The sequence below is a fragment of the Crocodylus siamensis genome, chromosome 3 (assembly GCF_052110815.1).
Source record: "Crocodylus siamensis isolate JL-2025a chromosome 3, ASM5211081v1, whole genome shotgun sequence".
Lineage (NCBI taxonomy): Eukaryota > Metazoa > Chordata > Crocodylia > Crocodylidae > Crocodylus > Crocodylus siamensis.
In genome coordinates this window covers 30,970,992-30,995,013 of record NC_143397.1, presented here as the reverse complement: position 1 = coordinate 30,995,013, position 24,022 = coordinate 30,970,992, and the positions used below count along the sequence as shown (strand labels likewise).

Genomic DNA, 24,022 nt, shown 5'->3' with positions numbered 1-24,022 from the left:
AGATCAGATACTAACACAGAAATCACATATCAACATCAACTTTTAGGTACCGCGGTCAAGCTTCAAAAGTACATGCACATACTGTGCACACATTTGATACCAGTGCAATCAAAGATGCTTGCATATGTATGTTGGAAGGCTGGGCCTACCATGAGGAACATGGTTTCTAAAATCCACAAGAATTTATCACAAGTCACAGATCCTTATTTCTTAAGCCACAGGCCCCTTCTCAGTACCAAAGATGTAAATCTATATAATAATTTGCAAAACAGAGGCCTTAGTAAGGAGCATATGAATATGTCACCCAGTACATCACTTACAACTGAGGATACCACAGGAAAATTACAAATGTGACTAACCTGGACCATTTAAGTACTGTGTAAGTGAACAGTGCAATCGCACTATTATAGGCTCTGTGCGAATTACATCCCAAGCCACAGCAATCTCTTCCTAATTCAAGATAAAAAAGGAAAGAAAACAACAAAATAAAATCCATTAGCTATTATTAGGAACTGTCCATACTTTGTCAATCAATCCTAGTACTGTTGAAAGCGTTGTGTGTGTAAGTTCAGACGAGCTATTGTTTTAACCTCTCTGCCCATTGATAGGATGGATTTTCTTCAGCATTTAACAAGATAAGCAGAGTAAATTAGGCCATGCGGATCTCCATGACACAGTAGCTAGACTGCTTCTGATATCCAAACTAATTCTTTTTAAAGCTACCTCTGCAAAGGAATGCAGATTGCCATGTAGGCCTACACATTGACTATGATCCAATACAGAGGTTCAACAGGGAGCAAAGGGAGTAAACACAATAAAAAAAAACAGATAGCAGGAAAAAAAACATGTGGTACATCTCCCTGTGTTACTGCCTTGTTACATAGTAAGCTTAGGTGGCTTCTGGAGCTCTTAACCTCCAGATTTGCTGCACATTAACACCTTTTAGCTGGTGCAGAACACTTGTTATTCGTTATGCCACTCCAGGACAGGATTATCTCCAATTTGCCTAATTTTGTTGTAGTTCCATTACTATGTGGCCACTTCTCATAGCTGTTGGGAGTGTTGAAGTCCCCAAGTTGAAGTCCTCCAGTATCCCAGAATACTGTGAGTTCTAAGGGGCCTGATCCTTTCTTCTCTGGAATTCAGCCACCGCCTGCTGCCCCACACTCAACCAGCTGGGCTGCCAGCTAGCCAGGTGTCACCTAAGATCCCAGGTGCCTGATCTTTTTTTCCCCCCAGAGCACCCAGTGACCATGGTGCCTCCTGCTGCCACTTGGACTGGCTGAGCTCCCACTAGTGAGTGAGCGTGTTCCCTTAGCCTTGGAGAAAGACAGATCATGATCCTCAGAGCTCAAAGTGAGTGAGCTCCAGGGCTGCAGAAGCTGACACAGCGGCTTTGCCGTGAGCAGAGCTGTCAGGGCTTAAGCCTGGTGGCCTTGCCCTCAGTACAGAGCTGCTGTGTCAGTTTTAATGAGGCCTGAGAACCCCATGGAAGTTGTTTTCCTGAGTTGCTCTGGTTTCACTAGAACTGACACAGCAGCTCCATAGTGAGAGGCGGACTGCCAGGCTTAAGCCATGCACTGAGCGTAGAACCTCTGTGTCAGTTTCGGCAACACAAGAGAACCCCTGGAAAGCTGCTTCCTCTGGCCTCGCTGAAACTGGCACGGTAGTGGGCCCACTCTGCCCACCAGGAGCAGCAAGCAGGTCCTGCTCCTTGTCCTGCACCTGCTCACCAAGCTTCTAGTGGCAAGTCAGAGCTGTGCAGGTGAAGACCTGTCAAAGCAGGTTTTTCACTTTACCGTATGACTGCTCCACTAAGCTGAATAACACTAAGCCAATTAACATTTGATCAGCTTACAGTATAAGGCCTAACAAGGTCCTTTAGTAATTCATTCACAGCAGAGGCTGTGGACAGATTGTTAAACCTTCTAAAGGGAAGAACTTGGAAGAACAGATACATTCTTCCAGCTAAACTGTTACATGTGTCCACTCCCATTCCTGAATGAAACATTTTAGTTTCCCTTTTTCTGGCAGATATTAATTTCAGAATATCTTAAGATGATGTGATTTAACAGCTGTAAAATATAATTATGTCATTAACAGTAATTTCAGAACATCTTATGCTGATATAATTTAACACCAGTATAACTGCTATATCCGTTCACACTACATGTTAAGTCTTCATCTGGCTCCAGGGCAAAGCCAACCATTGCATCATCCTATATGCAATGTTTACATGGGAAAATGATACATCTGTGCAGAAGGTAATGCTGTTCCACCCTAAAGGAGCTTATTACAGAAGTATGGTGTGGAAGCAAGAAGCTAAAGAAATGATGCCTCCAGGGAGAAAGGGAAGCTAAGCGGTACTGTTCTCTGATTCCTTTGTCATTCAAATCTCTCCTTGGAAGACAACACTTGTTGAAAGTGAATCTAGGTGATCCTCATTCATGGCCTTTTTCCTTCCAGGAACATACTGTATGGCTCAATATAGGGAAGACCCTGTTGCAGCAAAAAAGCAATGCACTGCATTTGCATCAGTTAAAACTTTTGCCATTTGCAAGGCACATTCAAAAGTAAATATAAAAATATGAATGTAGAAAAGAAACAAAATATCTTAGTAATGAGTTTCCTATTGGAAAATAGAATGTCTCTACTGGGAACTGAAGAACAATCAATAACGTGACAAGAATTTGTGAAGATCAAGCGTCCAAAAAGGGGAATCTCAGTGGGTGACTACAGAATCTGATATGTGACAGAATTAAATGGGTATTAATGTTCATTATATAATTATAGGATTAGATTACTTACATCAAGAAAGCTAACATCAATATGCAGATCAATATCTACATCATCAATGGCTCCATATTCCCTGAAAGGAAAAAAAAATGTATTACAGTAGAACAATCTAAGATACTCTTCAGTATAAGAGCATTTATAATAGGAGAGCGCTTATTAAGGAAGATAGTTATAAAATGCTATACAACCAGTATAAAATGGATATTTTATACTGAGTTAGGACATTTCCACAGTGGGTCACCTTTTGCTGGACAGCAAGGTAGGTCAGTTGCTCCAACATATTTTGCCCGAGCAGACCAATGCTTTCATACTAATGTCTATCAATTTTCTGCTTCCATTACTATTCCACATATCATGTACACTTCATCATGAACCAGAAAAAAAATGAAAACCCAAGACAATATAGGTTGTGTATTGAGCTGTTCATGGCAACATCAAACTGCTTTTGACTTAAGGATTTTGAATAAATTCAGTTGCTTACCTTAACTTTCACAGGTCTAAATAGAGAATTGAGAGAGGGGTAGTTATAGACAATTTTTACAGTATTTTCCCATTTTTATTTTTCCATGGTTTGTTAACATTTTGTCATGACCCACAGGATAATTTCTTACCTACCTCAAATGAAGTGCCTAATATATTCAAGCATACCTAAAATGTTGTCTGATTGAAAAACTTCAGCTGTAACAGTTTTAGACAGAATAGGTGAGATGCAAATTGTTAATTTAATACCCAAAAAGGATTATGGATTATAGCTGGGGGTTTTATTTGCTGTAATAAAAAAGAACCCAATCTCTAAAGAGACAAAACAACGCTAAGAGTTTGTAGAGCTTTTTAATGGATAAAGGTACCTAATGTACTTATACATCTTTGAAAATATCAGAAGACAGCATTCCTATGTGGTCTTAATGTCAAGAACAGGGATTTGATGTTAGTCAAAGAAAAGCTTTATGAATATCTGTTATTTTGGAGAAACTGCTGCAGAATAAGTGAACCTCCAAGACTCCTTTTCTTCTTCATTTTGGCTTCTTCCCTTGGTATTGCTAAAGACTCTTGAAAAACAGCTGGAATGCTCCTTTTCACATACACTAGACCAGCAGTTCTGGACTGGGGGGTACATGTACCCCCAGGGGGTACACGAAGCCTCATCAGGGGTACGTGAGATATATTTCATAAATTGTCTGACACAGGTTGAAGGGCCTAAAAAATTAATTTCCCATTGAAAGGGGGTACGTGAAGTCTCATTCTGAGACCAAGGGGTATGTCGACTGAAAAAAGTTCAGAACCGCTGCACTCGACAGTATACTTTTCTTATGTTCCCTTTACATCTAAATTACTTAAGCACGTAAATATCAAGAGCAGAAATATCTGTGATATCAAAAGTTTTCTCTTCAGTCTATAACTATCCACAGTTCCTTGTCACATTAATGAGGCAGAATTCTTTGTCCCTACTTCTTCCCTTTTCATTGCTTATTTATCCCTAACTGGACATAAGAAAAATCTCCTAGCCTTTGTGTGTCCCCTGACACACATTCTGGCAACCAGGTGAGAACTAAATGCGATACATTCATTTTAAAATATGAAAATATTTTGTTGCTATTCTGTCTAACTACATCAGCCAATTGGCCTGGCAAGCCAATGAAAAGGACCAGTCTTAGCGCAAGTATCCACTTCATAGCACTTAAGTTCAAGTCTGTATTGAGAAAAGCCCTGACCTTTCAAAGAGTTTTTTAAAGGTAGGATCAGAATCTACACGAGACCCTACTAACTTTCTAGGCTTAAGTGTTGAATAAGGGTTTAAATTCAAGATATAGCAATATTCTATGCATCACGTGGCTAAAGTCACTAACATGCACTGAACTGCAACCTGTACAAAGCTCTCCATTTTTTTTGGCTGAATTCCTAGAACCAATGCCCAAACTCTACAATCCTGAGTAAGGTTTATTCATGCAAGCAGAAATTCAGTGGGCATGCCAGTTTTACTTAAATGAGTGAGTGTTGAAGAATCATGCCTAAAAGTAAAGCAGAACCAAAGAACATGAAAAAGATTAGCAAACAAAAAGGAAAATGTACAACTGAAGGAAAGTAATGCTTACTAAAGCTGCAACCAATTGAGAAAGGATTTTAGGAATGTAAAAACTACTCATGCTCTAACTTCTCAGAGCAGCAGTAGCTAGGAATCACTGCCATAGCCTATTGTGGCTACCATAACACCAATGTGGTAGGAAACCTTCTGTGAATTTTACTAACCTGAAGAGCTGTGAAACTCATTCAATAAGCATGCAAACAGACTGAGGTACAGTCACAGAATCATTTGGTTAGAAGAGACATCAAGGCTCACCTACTCCAACCCCATGCAGAAAGGCAGGATGGACTATTCCTAACATATCCCTGTCAAATGTTTATCCATTTCATCCTGAAATCATCCAATGAAGGAGTCTGGTTCATGAGGACATTAATAAGATACAAGTGTTTGCCTATCTTTAATGCGAATTCAATGAAGAATGGTGTAGTGTTTATGAATATCACCTACATAACCCTTTTTCATCCTTAAATTTCTATGGCTAATGGACAGTTACAGACAGAAAGGGAAGAGGAAGAGTCTATCCTCTTAGAACTATGCTCATTCAGTGGGTGCAGCAATATCATCATTAACTGGACTTGGTGGTGCCAGGGAAGTAGTGCCCCAGAAGAGGATAAACCCAAATGCTGAATGTTGTATTTTGTGGTAACTAAGGCTTTATAAGTATTCCCAACACAGGAGGCATGAAAGTTTTCCACGTGCCAGAAGCAGCCACTGATGCCAATGCCTAATCAATTGAGCCTTAGGAGATCATACAGTTTACAATGAAGCAGATTACTCAATAAATTAAAGCAAATTAAAGTTTGTAACAGGTTACATTTACTGTTGTAATTTTAAGAGCCTGTGGGAATATATTATCAAGGTATACATAGCTTCACAAGAGAATAGCAGTCATCATGCTGGCACCTAACTGATTATATCATTCGTTTCCCATGTCATGTTAACCTGCTCGAATTTTAATTCCCATTGTCCTCTAAATCTAATGAATTTCTACTTAAGAAGGATTATAATGAAGATATTTTTTCATTTAGAAATACTGTCGAAGGAATTACATTTATGCCATTAAAACGTACTCTCATTAAATTCTCACATAGTTTAGCAGACTAGTACAATTTAGTTTTAAACAATATCTCTTTTCCTAGCCTAAAATAGTAAATGTTGTCCTAGAAAGGTTAATTGAAATAGTTACAAGGAACATATAAGCTTTTTATGTTGTGTTTTTTTGTATTTTTAGTGATATTGTATGGTAATTGCAACCTTTTCTTTATCCTTTTCTGTAGCCTAAATCCTGTCCACTTGTCATAAAGTCCTGGTATTCTTACTTATTTTCTTATGGAAAAACAGAATCACTGAGTTAAAGGGATTTAGGGAGAAGTCATTTGGTCCAACCTAAAGAAAGTTCAAGGATACGTAAGGCTATCCCCAAGACAGATTTGTCTATTTTGTTCTTATAAACATCCCGTGCAGGAGATTGTGCAACGTCTTGAGGTAGACTGTATTACTGTTCCACCCCCTTAACGTTAGACATGTTTTTTCCTAATATCCAACCTAAGTCTTCTTTGTCGGAAATTAAACTTATTTCTTCTTGTCTTTCCACTGCTGGCCATGGAGAATAATTAATCAATGTGCTCCTTCTGACAGCCATTTCCATTATCATGTCCACCTAAGCATTTTATTTTCAAAACTAAACAAACCCAGGTCCTACAACCATTCCTAATAGGTCATGTCTTCTAGCATGCTTCATGTACTGTAGAACAGACTATGACAGAATAAACACATATTTTAAATTACTATATTTATTCAATTCTAAGACAAGTTTTACCTCCTCATTTAAAACCCCTCATATTAGAATCACGTATGAGGGTGCTGGGTGGGAGGGGGGCATGCTGTTTCTGTGGCTTGGACTCCATCTCAGGGATGTAGCGGCAGCCACAGCTCCTGCCTGCCCCTATGCTGCCTCTGTACCCTACCATCTCCCCTCCCCCATGCTTCCCCTGGTCCACCACCTGCTCCTCTCCCTCCCTCCCTGCCTCCCTTACCCTTGTTCCTCACTGGCAGGATCCATCCATGCTGCAGCCTGGTGCACTGAGCAGAGCCCCAGCTTGGCCTCTGGCAGTGGCACACAGCCTGCATGGCTGCTATGCATCCACAGGAGCTGGGAGCTGGGCTGGGGCCATTCCCAGGGTCTAGGCTGCAGCATGGATGGAGCGCGCTGGCATGGAGCAAGGGGAAGGAGGAGAAGGGAGAGCGTAGGCTATGCGGGAGGGGGTGAGCAGAGGCTGGGGCAGGGGAAAGCAGAGGCTGAGGGGGAAAGGAGGGCCTGACACTGCGGATGGGGAAAATTATAGCAAATATATTTTATATGTATAGAATCTAATTACTAGGGGGTTGACTTGAATTCAGGGTCACCTTAAATACAGTAAGTTGCTACTGAACAATAACTGTAAACAAAATACAACAGTCCAGCCCTACAATGAAGTCCATTGGTCTTGACTTTACTGTTGGCAAAGCTGGGCTTGAAGGTATTGTTCCTAGTGTACCCAGCTGAACTAGTAAGTGCAGCAACAATACGAAGCAGAGTACTACATTATTACTGTTAACTCATAGCGTTCATTCACATTGCTTTAGTCTGTGAGAGGTAGTCTCTTAATCATGACCCTTTGTATAACCAGTGATTCCTAAAGGGTTTGTAGAGGCATGCTCACGTGTCACAAGAGTGACAAAAGTGTGCTGTGAGATCCTATTAGAAATAAATGCTGTCTGGCACCCTGCACCTGCCCCAGCTACTCTAGCAGTGCCTGTGGTTGCAACATGTTAAAGATGCTGGAAAACTTGTTTCTACTCTCCAAGTTCATACTGATAGTTGCTGATTTTTGCTTTTCTCCAAGACACAGAATTGGTCAGAATTTGACCCAGTAAAATGATGTACCTGAGAGATACTGCACTAGGTCCATAGATCTCTCTCACAGCTGTCAAATCAGCTTCCAGTTGTGGATGCTTGTGAAGCTCTCCATCATAGCTAACCTGTAGAAAGAAAATATGACTGAATAATTTTGCATTCACCGATGGCAAAATAGTTGTAATTTGTCAAATGCAATCACTGTTTTACTCAAGTCGGAGCAGAGGCCAGAATCCAACATTCCCTGCTTTCAACAAGGGCAGTGCTCACTTTCGTGGACTACAGTTAGGCTCCTCCTGCCTGCTCTCCTTCAGATCCTGTGACTCACATTCTTTTCCATACAGTGGCCTCAAGCAGGGGTTTTCAACCTTTTTGGGATACTGTACCCCCGGTGGCCGGTCAACAAGCAGGAGGGGAGTTCCAGTGGTGGCGAAAGTGTCAGTAGTGCTGAAAGTGTCAGTGGTGGAAGTGCTGGTGGCAGAAGTGGCAGAGGTGCAGTGGTGGTGGAAATGGCAGCAGCACCCATTGCGAAGTACCCCCTAAGGTCTTCCCAAGTACTCCCAGGGGTACGCATACACCCAGTTGAAAATCCCTGGCCCAGAGACATGGAGATGTTCCCAGCTCTGTCTACCCCATAGCCTAGTAGTTACACTGCTCTGTTGAGAATTAGATGTAGACTGAAATGCTCTCACAGTGAGGAAGGGCCTTGAACCAGATCTCCCATTTTCTGAACAAGCATCTTAATCATGAGGATACTGGGCAAAAGGTTTGGTACTCTTATACTCAACACAATGTTGTTGTTAAACAGTAGTTATCTTTGTTTAAGATTCATAGACATATGAAGAGCTGATGTATTTTCTAGAATGGGAACTCAGCACTGTTACAGCAACTGATCACTGTTACAATTAGATGTCTATTAGTTGTTCTGGATCACACATGAACATGTGTAATAGCTCATGTCTATCTGCCTAGAGACAGAGACTCCCTATAGGGAGTATAGACATCTCAGAGGTTTTATGGCTGTTCACAGGATGGATTTAGATGTAGGCATAGAGTCATTTAGGTGCCTAAATGTTATAAAGTATCACATTAACATTTAGAAGTATAATAGGGTTGGGTATCTATGACATCTTCATAGGGAAGGAGAACAATGAAGCAACTTTGTGGATGTTTACATTGCCACTGGTGTGTTAGGTGTAGTCTGTGACCATCTAATATATCTAGTTTCTCTAAGGCTATGAGGCACATAAGTCCCTAGTATGAATTGCAACAGGAGCATAGAAACAAAACTTGAACACATTACATATAAAAATGAGACAAAGGAGGCATAAGATGCATGAGACAAAGGGGGCAATAACTAGAAAATATCTGATACCAGATTCACTACGTTTAAACATGGAAGATGTTCCCAGCTCTGCCTATCCCATAGCCTAGTAGTTAAAGGCTGGATACAAGTGAGTAAATAGGGGCTCAAATGGGACCTTGGCAAAATGTAGAAAAAAATTAGAAAAAAAAATATAACCTTGCTCCAGTAGCTGTAAAAATGCATCCAAAGCCTCCATTCTGGCTAAACGCACTTAGACTTGGGTTTACGAGCATGCTCCAAAATGATCCATAATGAACAGCTAGAGGACTGGTTTTACAGGGGATGGTGACCAAAACTCTTCAGCAACGGAGCATGCAGTCCAGAGGGGAAAGGACTCAAAGAAGCAACTTAACTCTAGGAAAAGGCCACAGAGCTACAGGACCTACAGGAAGCTACAGGGTGGCAGAAAAAGGAAATGAGGAGGGGAAAATGCAAAATACATCCCATGGAGAAATACAAATGTAGAAAGTATGGATAATAAACCAGATAAACTGGAAACTGCAGCCTGCGAAAAGAACTACAATCTGATTGGCATCACTGAGACCTAGTGGGACAGCTATAGGACTGGAATGTGAACATCCAAGGTCGCACTTTGTTTTGCAAGTACAGAGTTGGGAAAAAAGGTGGTGGTGTTGCCTTTTATGTCAAAAACACATGCACTTGTTCCTGGATTCAGGAGGAAGAAAATGGCAAAGCATAATGCATTTGGGTGAAGATGAAAGGTGAAAGACATGGCATCGATATAATGGTGGGGATTTATTATAGCCCACCTGATCAGCAGGGACCCAGGTTTTGCATTTCTGAAGAAAAAATATGGAAAATGATAGATTTTTCCCTTTGCCAGAGGAAACAGCAGATGTCTCATTTTGCTGGAGAAACCTGCAGATTTTGCTGACAGAGTTCCAGCTTGCAAGAGGCTGGAAGGGAGAGGGAGGAGAGCAGTCAGGCAGAGGGCGTCATGTGCAGGTACGCATTCATACATGCGTGACTGCCAGGCAGCTTGAAGAGCAGCTCCTGCAGATAAGTGGGGGTGGGGAGGGGAAAGGAGGGAGGAAGTTGAGCAGGGCTGGGATAGGGGCTGCTGCCCAGCCGGGCAATGCATGGGGCTTGGGACCCAGGGCTGCAATGTCGGGCCACAGGACCCCAGCAGGGAGTGGGAGGGACCACAGGTGGTTCATCTGGGGGTGGGAGAGGGGCAGCTCCCCACCTCTGTGCACACTCCTGGGAGGTAGGGGAGACCCATGCTGCCCAGATCTGTGTGTGGGGCAGGGGTGGAGGTGGGGCAAGCTGTCTGCTCTGGGCTTGGGCTATCACCTTGCTGCCCTTTCCTGGGTCTCTTCAGGGTCCCTTCCAGCCCGAATGTCTATGAAATCTATGAATCTATGAAGCTGGCAGAGAAAATCTCAGAGCCCTTGGCAATGACCTTCATAAGGACATGAGAGATGGGCCAGGTACCAGAGGACTGGAAAAGGGCCAACGCAGTGCCCCTCTTTAAAAAAAGGCAAGAAGGAGAACCTGGGGAACACTCAGCCTCACTTCATTACCTGGGAAGTTCCTGGAGGATATCCTAAGGCTTTTTTTTTAAGCATCTGGAAGAGGAAGGGCCAAGTGTAAGCAGCCAGCATGGAATTATGAAACACAAATCATGTCAAATAAACCCAATCTCTTTCTTTAACAAAGTAACTACTTGGGTGGATGAAGGGAATGCCATGAATACTGTTTCTGAACTTCAGCAAGGCTTTTGACAAGGTCCTGCACAATCTTCGCCTAAATAAACTGGAGAAATGTGGGCTGAGTAAAATTACACTAAGGTAGATAGATAACTTGCTAAATAGTCATAAGTAAAGGGTAATTATTAATGGGTCCATGTAAGAATGGCAGAAGGTTTCAAGTAGCATCCCAAAGGAGTCCATCTTGGGCCCGGTGTTGTTCAATGTGTTTATAAATGATATGGATGCTGGAATAGAAAGTTTCTTGAGCAAATTTGTGGATGACATGAAACTGGGAAGGCTTGTGAACACATCAGAGGATGTGAGCACAATTCAGAAGGGTCTTGACAGATTGGAAAGCTGATCTAGAACTAACAGGATGAAGTTCAGTATAGACAAATTAAAGGTGCTATACCTCTGGAGAATAATCAAAAACAAATACAAAATGGGGGACACGCAACTGGATAGCAGCTTTATAAAAAGGACTTGGGAATCTTGGCAGATCACAGACTCAATATGAGTCTGCAGTATAATGCAGCTGCACAAAAGGTGCATGCAGTTTTAGGATGTATCAACAGGAGCATTAGGTACAAGACAAGAGAGATGATACTGTAGCTCTACTTAGCATTGTTTCACCCTTATCTGGAGAACTGGGTGCAGTTTTGGGCTCCACATTTTTAAAAGAAAATGTAGAAGTCAGAGAGGGCAAAGAGGTGGGCAATAAAATGGCCAAGGGCTTGGAAGGCAAGTCATACGAGGAGAGGCTGAAGGAGCTAGACATGTTTAGTTTGTGGAAAAGATGCTTAAGAAGATACATGATAGCAGTCTTTAAATACCTGAAGAACTACTATAAAGAAGAGGGAAAGTGCCTGTTCTCTCTTGCGGCAGAGAGGAGGACATGGAACAATGTTTTAAAGTTGCAGCAAGGTAAATTTAGATTGGATATCTGGGAAAACTTTTTAATTGTTAGAATAGACTGCCTAAGGAAACTGTGGACTCTCCATTACTGGAGGTGTTCAAGAAGAGGCTAGGCAGCCACAGGCCAGGGATGATCTAGGTATAGCTATGCCTATGTTCTAACATGGATATTTCCTGTGCTTCTGGGCTTTGCTGTTTGTCCTCATTCCCTGTTTCTGCTATGTGTGTCACCTTGCTCTTAAGCCTCCCTCAGAGTCTGACCTCTGCTTGGAGTCAGACTCATCACCATATTTGGGGTCAGGAAGGAATTTTACCCCATGATCAGATTGGTACAGATTGTGAGGGGCATTGCCTTACTTTGTAGTGGGGTGTGTGGCCCTCTACGCAAGGTCTCTTGAGCGTGTATTGACAACATTTCATAGAAGCAGGACATTGGCTGACATGGTTCCCCTGCTTCACGTGTGGAAGATTATATTTGTGTTGTGTAACGGTTGATGGTAATCTTATGTAGAATTTAGATTATGGATTGTACAGGATGGTTTAGATAGGGATGATCCTGCTTCCGGTAGGGATTGCATTGATGGCCTCTGCAGGTCCCTTCCAGCCCTACTTTTCTATATTTTTATAACTCTATATGCACTAGGACCCTACTTCTAAGAAACAGTAGTCTCTATCAAATTTGACATTTTCAATGTAATTAAATAGTAGTTATCTGATTCCCCTTTACAAATGAAAATTAGCCAAGGATAAATTTGATTACATTTAGAATTCATAAAAAAATATGGAGCACCAATTCAGCTGTGTAACAGTAGCACAGAGTTCCCAGAGGTACTACCACATTTATGAAGGTGAGGGACATAAACTAAGGAATCAGAGTTATTTTAAAAAAATAGATGATGATGTTCTAGAAGGAGTTCTGATCTTGCCCCCTGTACTGAAGAAACTAGGTCCCACTCCAGGGAAGTGAGAAAAATTGCTTTTCCTGGGTGGTGGACATTTTGCTGTGTCATACAGAAACAGCTGTCAGCGAAAAAATGAATCAGCTAAGGGTTTCAGGACTCAAGAAGAAACGAGGATCTCTTCTGAAGTAACCCTGAGGGCTTATCTATATGGGAATGGTAATTCAGATTATGAATGGATGTCAATTTAAAAGATAATGGCTATGGACAGGAATTCATTTCTGAAACTCTTACCAGTAGAAAAACAGCTTGGGAGAGCTACACAAAGCTGCTCCCTGTGCTATTGTCACTTTTAGGAGAACCTATTAATTGACTGTCTGCTCTCTCTCCTGCCAGGGTGTCAATTGGCATTTGGTAGGGGCTGAAAAGCAACAGTTGCCAGACATCCCAGAGAGGGTCCCAGCCCCAGGAGAACATTCTCCTCCTTGCACTGGGATGGGGTCTGCATTCTTCTGTGGTGGGAACCCTCCTGATTTCACTCTTTGCAAACCTCTAGTCCAACCAGTAGGAGTGCAGGGGTGGTGGTGTAGGGGGGTAGGAGAGCATTATGCTGCATGGCATGGCAACATGCCTCAAACTGCTCCAGGTTGCCCCAGAGTAGCCTTGGAGGAAGGGAGGGAGGGAGAGCAAAGGACCATGGGATATCAAGTGTCCTCCACACCCAAGAAAAGAGTAGGTTGGAGTTAGATGGGGAGGAGGGAGAGCTTCCTGGTAAGTATCCAATATAATGTCTTGCAGAAGAGCCAGTTCTTATTCTGAAAGAGCTTAATCTACTTTGTGAGTTCACTAATTCAGAGACAGTTAAATCAGAAATAGTTATCCCAGAGAGTCACTCTGGAATACCTCAAAAACCTTTACTTCAGATTTAATTTCCATTTCAAATGAGAAGACTAACTTTTTTTGAAGAAAATAATGTGACACCACACTTTCACTCCAGGGTCATTTAACCAACATAAATCCTGAAGGGATGTACTAATAATTATGGACTCCTGCTTTCTGCAGAAGAAAAAGTGAATCAGAACTTTATTTTGCTGTAAACTCCCCTATCCACCCCCAAGCTGGTAATTCAGGGTCAAGCTCTTGTATCAATATTAAGTAAAATCCAGCTAGAATAATCAGGATGTTTGGCTGCTCAATACAACTGCATTTTCTAACACTGGGCAGTTAAGGACTGGAGAGGGTAGATCATGTTATGTTCCCTGCATGTTGGCAAGGAAGAACACTGTACTAGACACACATCTACAGGGTGTTTCCATCCTTGTAATAGAGCCCCAGCCACATTTATGAATATGAAGAAGTGACTGGCAGCTTTGTACACGAGCATCTGCAAGTGTACTCTGTATTAGGAGAAGAAAGAACACAATTACTGATCTGCAATTAGCTTTTGCAAAAATACAGAAATTCAAAGGAAGACCTAACAAAGAATCTCCAAGAGAGGGAGCAGTAAATCTAAAAGATATGAAAACTCTGCCATATCTACAAAGCTTCTAGAAAGTCTCAGACTTAAATCTGAAGCACAATTCATACTTTTTTGTCTACATAAAGACACTAGGTAGCATTTTTAACAAGAGATTAAGTGGTTTACATGCCTAAACCCCAGTGAAAATCCACAGGATTTAGGTTACAAAATTACTTCACTTCTATAAAATATTTACCCAATACATCCTTTGAAGGAATTATGTACATAGGACTGGGAAGGTAATACAATATTTTCACTTAGTAACAAAATATTGTGTCTCTCCTTCACCATCCCTCCCAAACCCTTTCCTATTTTCCACTGTCACCTCTCACTTCTCATTATTCCCACATAAAAATGTCAGGGCTACCGCTGACTGGTGGTTTTATTTCCATCTGTATTTCCCATCTTGCTAAAACGGCATTTATCATAGCCTAAATGTATCTACATTTTTCTTGCTTTTAATAATGAAAAAGTTCTGGTTCAAATACTCAGAATGTCATACCTTTACTTCCAAAATGCTATATAGGTTTATCTTCCAAAACCCCACTTAAAGCACTTAAATCACTGGTTTCAAACTATGCACCTTGTTATCTGTACCATGGATATCTATTCAACTATTTAATCTGCCTTCATTCCACTGTCTTCCTCTCCATCTCTGCAGTTACTTCAAAATTAACCCACTTTCATTTAAAAGATTTAAAACTCTTAAGGGGCGTCTCATATTACCAGCCATCCTATATGCTCCCTTTATTCCTCTCAGTTTTTCCATTGCTTTACTTCTTCATGCCTTTTCTTATTGAGTGCACAGAGACAGAACTCTTTAAATTCACTTTGTCTTTCTGGTCACGCTGTTTTAAACCTTATCTCAAAACCTATTTCTTTTCTTCCTATTAATGATATTTCTAACAATCTCTTACAGTCTTTCCTTTTTTCACTCATGATATTTGGTGGTTCATTGTTTTATTTTTGCGAGTGATTGTTGAATTTTATTGCTGTCTTTCTCTTATATTCTTTGCTTGACAGTTTTTACAGCCAGTGGCACACAGGGGAACAATATGACTAGCACACTGTCTGCCTGCCTTTGACTCTGAAACCTCAGTAAGCAGGTCTCAGTTACAGCTAGCCTGAACTCATGCTTCTGGACTAGTAGAAAGGCATATTAACCATGTTGCCACCACTTCTTGGTACATTAAAAATATACAGTGTAACATAATGTAAAGTTATTTGCTCAAAAAGTAATCTAAGAAAAAACATTAGCATTTAACAGCTATTCTGTACCTTATAGAATGATCTGGTGTCCTCATCCTCTAAACCCTATGCATATTGCTAACATTTATTGGTACCCTAACCAACCATTTTCTGACATCAAAACTAAACCATAACTTTGCTCACAGAACAGTTCTGTGTAACCCTATGCTTACACATGTGTATAAAACACAGAGTACATTGTTGGTTCTCTAAATCAGTGTGCCAGCTACTATGCAAAACTAGAGTGCTGGAGAGTGTCCTGTTCATCTGCAAGCAGTGTACTACAGACTGGACATTGCAGGGGAAGGTACCACTGGTGCTGCTTGACCTCTGCATATTCAGTGTCAGAGCTGTTGAGGTAACTACTTTCATGAGCACCTATAGGGATTTACTTCCATTTTGTTATAAACAAGTGATTTTACCAACATAAAAGACAAGCTATTTCTTTTAGACAATACTTGCAAGGCAAAATTCCAAAAGCTGAGTAAATAAAGTAGCCTGCTTAAATGCTCACACTGATGTCTCAAAAGGAATAAGTATGAAGAGAACATTTTCATTTTGATTACATAATGGGATGTGATAATAATGAATTCTGCTGAGGGATCATGATGAAAAGACACTAAGCATTACTATTAATTTTTAAAAAAATAATCAGCATTTTTCAAGGTGAATTATGCTGTGGAGCTCAAAAAGATAATTTATAATTTCCTAGGTCATAATAATTGTGCAACAACTATTTTTACCATTGAAATGCAATGTTGTTGATTTTACCTTATAGCAACGGAAAACAAATTAGGGCTCATTCTTGCTTCCATTTATGTCAATAGAAGATCTGTTTTAAAGAGCAAATACTTTATTTTCTGGGAACAGTAAGACAAATTCTGTTTTTGAACACCTCCAAGTTACAGCTCGTTGCCCTGTTCTTTACACTGTCCAGATTTGAACAGCAATATAAAATGCAAATTACATGGTCTTAGATCACATCCTACATCCCAAATAGCAAGAAGCACAGAAGTCTGCAATATTCTTAGCTTTAAACTTGTTGGAAATGTTCACCCTTACCTGTCCACCATAATAGAACTCTTCAGAGTCATTATCTCCTTCAGAATCTTCTTCAACTGTACTATTGTGTCTTGACTCCTTATTTTAAAAAAACAAACAGAAAATAATAGCAGAATGATTTTTTTTCTTTCTTTCTCTCTCAGACAAATGCCTCACACAGTTCTTTGAAAGAGATTTCAAACAATATTTTTGGAAATGATATTATAGGTTTGATTTGACAACCACCAAGTCAATAGCAAAATTCCCATTAATTGGGTATGGAAAATAGTTGCATATCTTTGCTAGATGTTATCCTGTGGAGTTCTGGGTGGAGGCAGAATATATATTACATTAAGACTGTTTAGATTAGATAAAATAGATTGATCCTTATAAACCAAGCTGTAACACTCAGGGAAACAGGAATCTGGCAGCTGAATAAAGCTATCAGAATCAAGTCCTGTATGATCAGACTGAATTTAAATTGCTTTATTCATTCACAACAAAGGTTCTACAATTCATTAATTTTGAGTCTTAGCTAATGGTCTTACAGGACACAAACTTACTGTATTCTGGAAAATCAATTATAAGATTCTCTGTTTATGCATCCGTAGCAACAAACAACATTAAAAGCCTTATATGGTAGACTCAAGACCAGGGAAGTCTTGAGTTCCTAGCTCAGATCATTTTTCATACAGGACTCCCTGTCACATCTGCTAATAACCTCTATTCTGATAAAAGTGGTTAGACTTCACCAGACAAGATCAAACATAATTTTCTCAGTAGGTCTAGGGCTCTTCTAGTTAGGTATGGATACTAGATTCTGACCCTAAGTAATTTACTTAGTAGCTTATTTTACTATTAGAAACTGCATTTAAGTCAGTGGAACTAATTATGGAAGAACATGCTAATTAGGGCTATGCGAAGCTTTGGTTCCTGATTCGATTCGGTGGAGATTTGGCCCAATTTGGTGGCCAAATCTCTGAATCCAAATTGAATCAGAGGACCCTTTAATCTCTCTGAATCAAATCGGAACCATTCAAATAGATCTGGAAAGATTCGACAATTTGAATATAGACACAACTTTAAATGTTTTTTCTACATACCTCAAGGTGCCAGGAGGCTTGTGAGTGCTGAGATGGTGGGGCAGATGGAGTGTCCCACAGGATCGCGGGGGGTCCCCAACACAATTGGTAGCAGACCCAGAAGTGGACCACAAGCACTTCCAGTCTACTTCCGGGTCCACCAGGGAGTGTACAGGCCCCCCCAAGTCCCCTGTTACCCAAATCCAAATCAAATATGGCCCATTTCACATATCCCTAATGCTAATCAGCTGAAAGAAGATATCACAATCTAGTCCTAAAAACTGAGTGTTTTCTTAATATCAAACAATTGTTTAAAGACAGACTTCATACTTCTTTTCCCATAATCCACTTGTGATTCATTGCCTCAATGTTACCGAGAAACTACCATAAATTAGTACATGATAAAGCCATAAAAACACATTTGTCTTGTTTAATAGATAATTTTGTTCTATATTATGTACTATATATACATATCGTACAGACTTTTCTTAGTGGAACAGAAATCATCTGTATGAATCAATAACGAGAATATTCCTCTCAACCTCATAGATTCATAAAAAATCAGATATTCTATCAGTTCTTTATAGCATGAGATTTTAATCCTTTTTCTTGCCTTACTTTGGGTTCTGTATTCATGCAGTATATTGTGCATGTGTAAAGAGAATGAAAATCGTATTTTTAGTCATTTTCACAACATTTTTTATGATGGCATAAAAATCATTTTTTGCTGTTACTTTATTGGAAAAAATACTTCAGTGTGCTTTATTTAATAACAACCCAGCTCAAGGAAAAACATGCTGCAAAATAGAAGCCAAATGAAGATGGAAACATCCCAGTGCAAAAAACCCCCTAAATCTTTAAAAGAGTGCAAACCGTCCTATAAGATATAATCACATGATAAAATAAAATGTACGATTGTCTGACAAACAGAAATGGTCAATCTTAAAGATTTTTATTAAAAGAAGTCTTTTCCTTGGAGCCCACTTTATCTAGAAGAGTTTAGCATCTGCACCATGAAAATTCAAACATACCGCGTGCACCTACATGAGATGCTTTACTGTAGAATTGACTAATTAACTCCACAGAAAAGTGTCACCATCTACATGTGCACACCTATTAGACTGGAGTAAACTAATGAACTCTTCCACAGGATAGTACTGCCCAACACAAGTACTATCCTATGGCAGAGTTATTTACTCTGCAACAATGCACATATAGATGGTGAGCAAGGCTGGCAACAGCTCTGCTGGGAAGCTATGCACTGGCTTGGGCCAAGACCACTTAGTGGGTGTGGGTGGGAGTGGGGTGCGGGCTGCCTCGGGTGGGAGCAAGTGAGGCTCATCTCCGCCCCCATGTGGAGTGCTGGGGGTCAGACCAAATCAATTGGAGAGCACCTGTCCACAGGCTGCATCTAATTAGTTAGTGGGCCTCATCCAGCCCACAGGCCATATTTTTCGCACCCCTGATATATGTTCTGGAGACAGTCCAATGCTGTTTACTAGCTGGATTAAAAACACTTTCCCAGGTTTAATAGTCTCTATGCAAAACTACAGGAATGATTTTGATGTCCACAGCAAACTGCAAATTTGGTTATGCTCTGTAGTCTGTTAATCTCCCTGCTGAGGAAAATATTGCTCACCTCTCCATTCTCCCTCTGTAATTTTGATTTTATAGATAAGCAGCAATTGACATCACTGGTTTTCTTTAATTCTAAAAAAAGAAATAAAAGAGAAAAATAGTTAATAACTGTGAAAAGTCTAAAATCATGTTGTCAATGTAATTTAAAAAGCAGAACTGAATTATCTACATTGAGGAGTAGGAGGAGACTAGAAATGCAGCATCACCTACAAGTCCTGACTCAGGACTAGGACTCCATTGTTCTAGGCACTTCAGAAACACAAAACAAAAAGAGAGGATAAGCAGCTTTTGAAAAGTGACAAAAGGTTTGCAATCTAGTATTATAAAAATAAGAAATCACCACACCTCAGGTTCTAGAATATAAAATAAGTTCAATTTGTCCAACAGCTAGTTTGTCAGAGCCTTGTTTTTCTTACATTTTCTTAATCTGTAAACTAGAGTTAGGGTAACACATCAAATTTCTAAATCAGAATGTTTCAAGGCATCTCTCTGAAATAGGCAAGAATAAACCTTGCCCAGCAGACTATTTCTGGTATCTTTAGGAAGCCTAGTTGCTAAAAAATCTAAGACATCTCTACCAAGCAGTTACAAACTGATTTTTCAAAAGTTTGTAAACCTGGAAAGATGTGGACAGATTTTCATGGGGATAGCGAGACACATTGTTGAAACCTAGACCACCCTCTCCCCCACTGCCTAAAATGTAAAATATTGTTCTAAAGCAAGAAAAAAAGCTTATAAATGAAAAGGGAACCAGAATTTTTGCCACTGTCATAACTTTTTCCCCTCTATTCTGATCCTCAGAAACCACTGAATCATTTTGGCTCTCATTTTCCATTAAAAAAACTTCCGAGGTGGAGATCTTGCATGAAAAATGTCAACTTTAACAATTAAACTTCAGCAAAGTTGTAAGCAACTGAATATTAATTCTTATAATGGGAAGTGCTAAACACCTTAATAATAAACAAGTGCATAGCACAGTATTAAAAAAGAATAGCTTCAGCACATAGTGCAAGCCATTCAGAGAATGAGAACACATTATAAAAACAGGACTGCACTGATCACCGAAAGAAATATTTTAATTGCTTCTATTCCGAAATGCATGAGAATACCCAACAATAAATTTGTGAGAAAATAACTATGCAGCTATGTGTATTGACATATCACATTTTATGTATGGGTCACATCTTGCATGCCTGCACAAAACATTAACTTAACAAAGCACTCATGACTCTTAATGTTACCTGCTGCAATTCTCTGGAAAATTATTGGGATTGGCTCTGTGGTAACTAACACATCTTCATCGTTGTCGGAACTGGACACATATGTGTTATCTACAAAAGGAAAATATACTTTTGAAGACCAAACTCATTAACACCATCTAAGTATGTTTCCAGACCACACACCTAGCATGCTTCCATCATAACAGAGGAACCACTCCATAGGCAAGAAAAAAAATCACAGTCCATAACTTTTCAATACATAATTCCTCTGCTAAGATTGTTTACCAGGAAGCCAATTATAGAAGGCCTGAAGAGCCACTGTTCACATCCAGTTTCACAGAATCATGATCTAAATAGCATATGCCCTGAATGAGTTAAACAAAAAAACACTGAAGCAGAACACTCCTAACAATCTCAGGTGGATCTGATTCTGACCTTTTCTATGCTGTCGACTTGGCCATGGATTGTGTTTTAGGCCTGACTAGCATTCAGACCTGGCTTTGTGTTCAGATTGAAGGCTGCTTCAGAACTGGCCTTGAATGTATAAAAATCATATAAGAAGTTCTCATGTGACACTGGGTGATCATATATACACAAAACCAAAAATTATAGAAAAATGTTTGTCTGATATAGATTACAGAAAGCCTCTCTCATCCTAAAACCTGTAGATTTGAGTTTTAATCAGAGATTTTAAATCCACTCTCCAAAAACATGGAGTACGAGGAAGGGGTTGAACTGTAGGTCCCTTGAGCCCATCTGTAGTGATGAGTAAGAAGGTGCAGGGTATTCTTTGTGAGAAGGATCTCTGCTGGAAAAAATTGCCACTGAAACATTAACCAGCCACTGAACACGTTTTGTTTTCTATTGAATTAGTTAGTTTTATGGGTTGAAAATAATACATTTGGTTAAAAAAAGAGTCAAAACAAGGACTCAATAATGCTGATCATCCTGGTCCCAATCCAGAAAAGCACTTAAACAAGTATTTGTGCTCATTGAACCCCTTTGACTTTAGTGTGACTATCTAACTGCTTCTAGTTGAAGGATAAAATCATATAATTTTATTATTACTACTATTAATATGATTTAAAATCTATATTGCCAGAGCCCCGAACAAAGATCAAGACCCAATGCTGCTTAAGCACTTTACAGATATATTGTGACATGGACCCTACCCTAATGAACTTACTATCAAAGATCAGACCATGACCTCATATGGCAGTTACCACATATCCCTCTCCTGAAGCTACATCAGCTGATCTTTAGCTACAATGCCCCCCACCTCCTTTGTGGATAAGAAGCTACATTGCCACGTGCGTATGAAAAGGATGTGACTCCCTAGTTCACAAAAGGAAGTCATGTAGCTATGTTCATTCTCATTCATATAGAGACCAACAGAGCCACATGCTACCGCACACCATTGCCTGCTATCACTGCTACACTGTCCTCACCAAGGCCTTGCTTGGATAATGTGCAAATAGGTCAATAAAGGTCAGCATCAAATTAATATCTGCGAACTAATGTACCTCACTCTTGAATACCATAGCCCAGACAATACACAGCATGCATAGGAATTGTTTCAGCTGTTCAGCCAGTTCAGTTTGTGGTGGGTACAGCTTCCCACATATTGCCACCCTGTATTGTATGCTCTGCCTCGGAAAATACATTTGAATGACTGTGCCCCTTTGACAGGGAACTGTGCATCTATTTGTGTGTTGCACCGGCCTTTCTCATTGGTATGACACGAAACATTCACAGTGTTGGGTGTACATCTGCATGATTATTTCTGGGTATGTAGCACATGCAAGCTTCCTTCTGATATGTGCGTACACAGCTTCTCCACTATGTACTCTAACAAGTTTGCATAAGTCACAATTTGGGTCTAAATATGTCAAGTATGTAAGGATGGGAGAAAGCAAATCTATGCACTTGTACTTAAATTAATATAGTGTAGCATATGGCAGGAAATATAAGCATCTGTACTGCATAGCATGCTAAACTACCTACAGCATATAAAATGACTAACATCTACATATACCAAAGTAAAAGGATACTCCATTACATCTTTTATAGATTTTTAATTATAATCTTTTTCACAGCACATTGTTTGTCATTCTCTTTGGGAAACCTGAAAATACATTTTGCACTGCCAATTTTTTCCCCTAATGGCAACTCTTGATTTTTTTTCTACTAGTAAATCTAATGGAACTTGAAACTTAAATTTCTCTCTCTCTCTCTCTGGTTTACTTTCTTGGCCCTGATCCTGCAATGAGACCTGTGCAGAATATTCAATATGATGCCTGGGTGCACGGACCCATTCACTGCAACATCAGGATCCTCAAGCCTCAGGACATTATTATAGCTGGTAATGATACCAACTGATTTTTTAGAACAGAAGGATGTTTTCATTAACACAATATGTGAGAAATCCACACATCATTGGCACAACAGACAACAATACCTCATCAGATAACATCAACCAGCGTGCATCACTACGGACATTTATTCATTTATTCAGTATATAGTAATGTCTCTCACAAGGCTCAGGAAGTTAGACTATATTGATTCCTATTAATCAATAGGAATCAATATAGTTTTGCTTACTCATTGATGTTATACACCATAACAGCTCCTTTGGAACATAATTCTTTTTATAATGTGTCAATATGATGAAGAAAACATTTCAAAGAGATTTGCTGGAGCCATTATTGCATTTTCTAAAAATATTAGTGATGCTTCCATAATTTCAGCAATGTGTAAACAACAGTGAGGCATTATTCTCTCAACACCATTGCTATTTATGTTCCTCAGCGTGGTATATAAGAACAGTTTTAGCTTTTACTTTGTATCTGAAAATTTACAATAGTTTCCATTATTAAAAATTCTTGCATCTCGTTTTGATTTTAGTATAAATGATTAACAATCAACTTTTTAAAAAAACCTCTCAGAAGTTTGTGAAACAATTTGTCCATATTAAGGTGATATCAACACTAATACCAATGCCATATTGGTGATGAGATACACATAAAGTAATGCATGAAGCTAATATCTCCATGATATCTCAGATGTTTTTGTGTGTACATAATATAGGCAGAGAGGGATAGTTGCATATTTTAGTCTGAAGTGAAGAAAAAAGCAAGCAAGATTTGCACTTTTACAGACTAAATCAGAGATGTATAGCGTAAGCTTTCATAGGCAAAGGGCTTACTTCATCAGATGCTGAGAAGGGGCTGAAGGAATAAGAGCTGCTAAATACAAAGGGTAGGGAAGGGAGGAGGAAAAATGAGATGAAATGCTGAAACAGGCAAGGTGGGTAGGGGAGAGGAAAACAAACAAGTTAACCCAGTGAGGGACACAGGGTTTATGGAAGGTAATCCAGGTAATGGGGTAAGAATCTGAAGCAGACTTCAAGGTCTGTCATAAATATAACGGCATATTGAGAAATTCTGTGCCAGCCACTCTCAATTCATCTACATCTCTACCAACATCATATATATTACCGCTTGTTTACAATGCCTCTTTGCTGACTACTCTGGACAAAGAGGGCAACCCCCACATGTAAAAATGAATAAACACTGATCTGACCTCAGTTCCACACAAGCCCGTGGTA

At 39.8% G+C, this 24,022-nt stretch overlaps 1 protein-coding gene across 2 annotated transcripts in view; it reads right to left on the bottom strand.

Moving 5' to 3' along the window:
* PARP8 (poly(ADP-ribose) polymerase family member 8) overlaps nucleotides 1-24,022 on the bottom strand; it is a 208,881-nt gene that overhangs the window by 70,121 nt on the left and 114,738 nt on the right. For both annotated transcript variants that reach the window (XM_090038052.1, XM_090038051.1), the window contains 6 exons: nucleotides 20,437-20,526; nucleotides 19,197-19,267; nucleotides 16,497-16,574; nucleotides 7,806-7,900; nucleotides 2,809-2,869; nucleotides 360-450 (listed from right to left, as the gene is read on the bottom strand). In XM_090038052.1, the coding sequence (XP_089894178.1) occupies nucleotides 360-450; nucleotides 2,809-2,869; nucleotides 7,806-7,900; nucleotides 16,497-16,574; nucleotides 19,197-19,267; nucleotides 20,437-20,526 (486 nt within the window). The remainder of the gene's footprint in view (nucleotides 1-359; nucleotides 451-2,808; nucleotides 2,870-7,805; nucleotides 7,901-16,496; nucleotides 16,575-19,196; nucleotides 19,268-20,436; nucleotides 20,527-24,022) is intronic.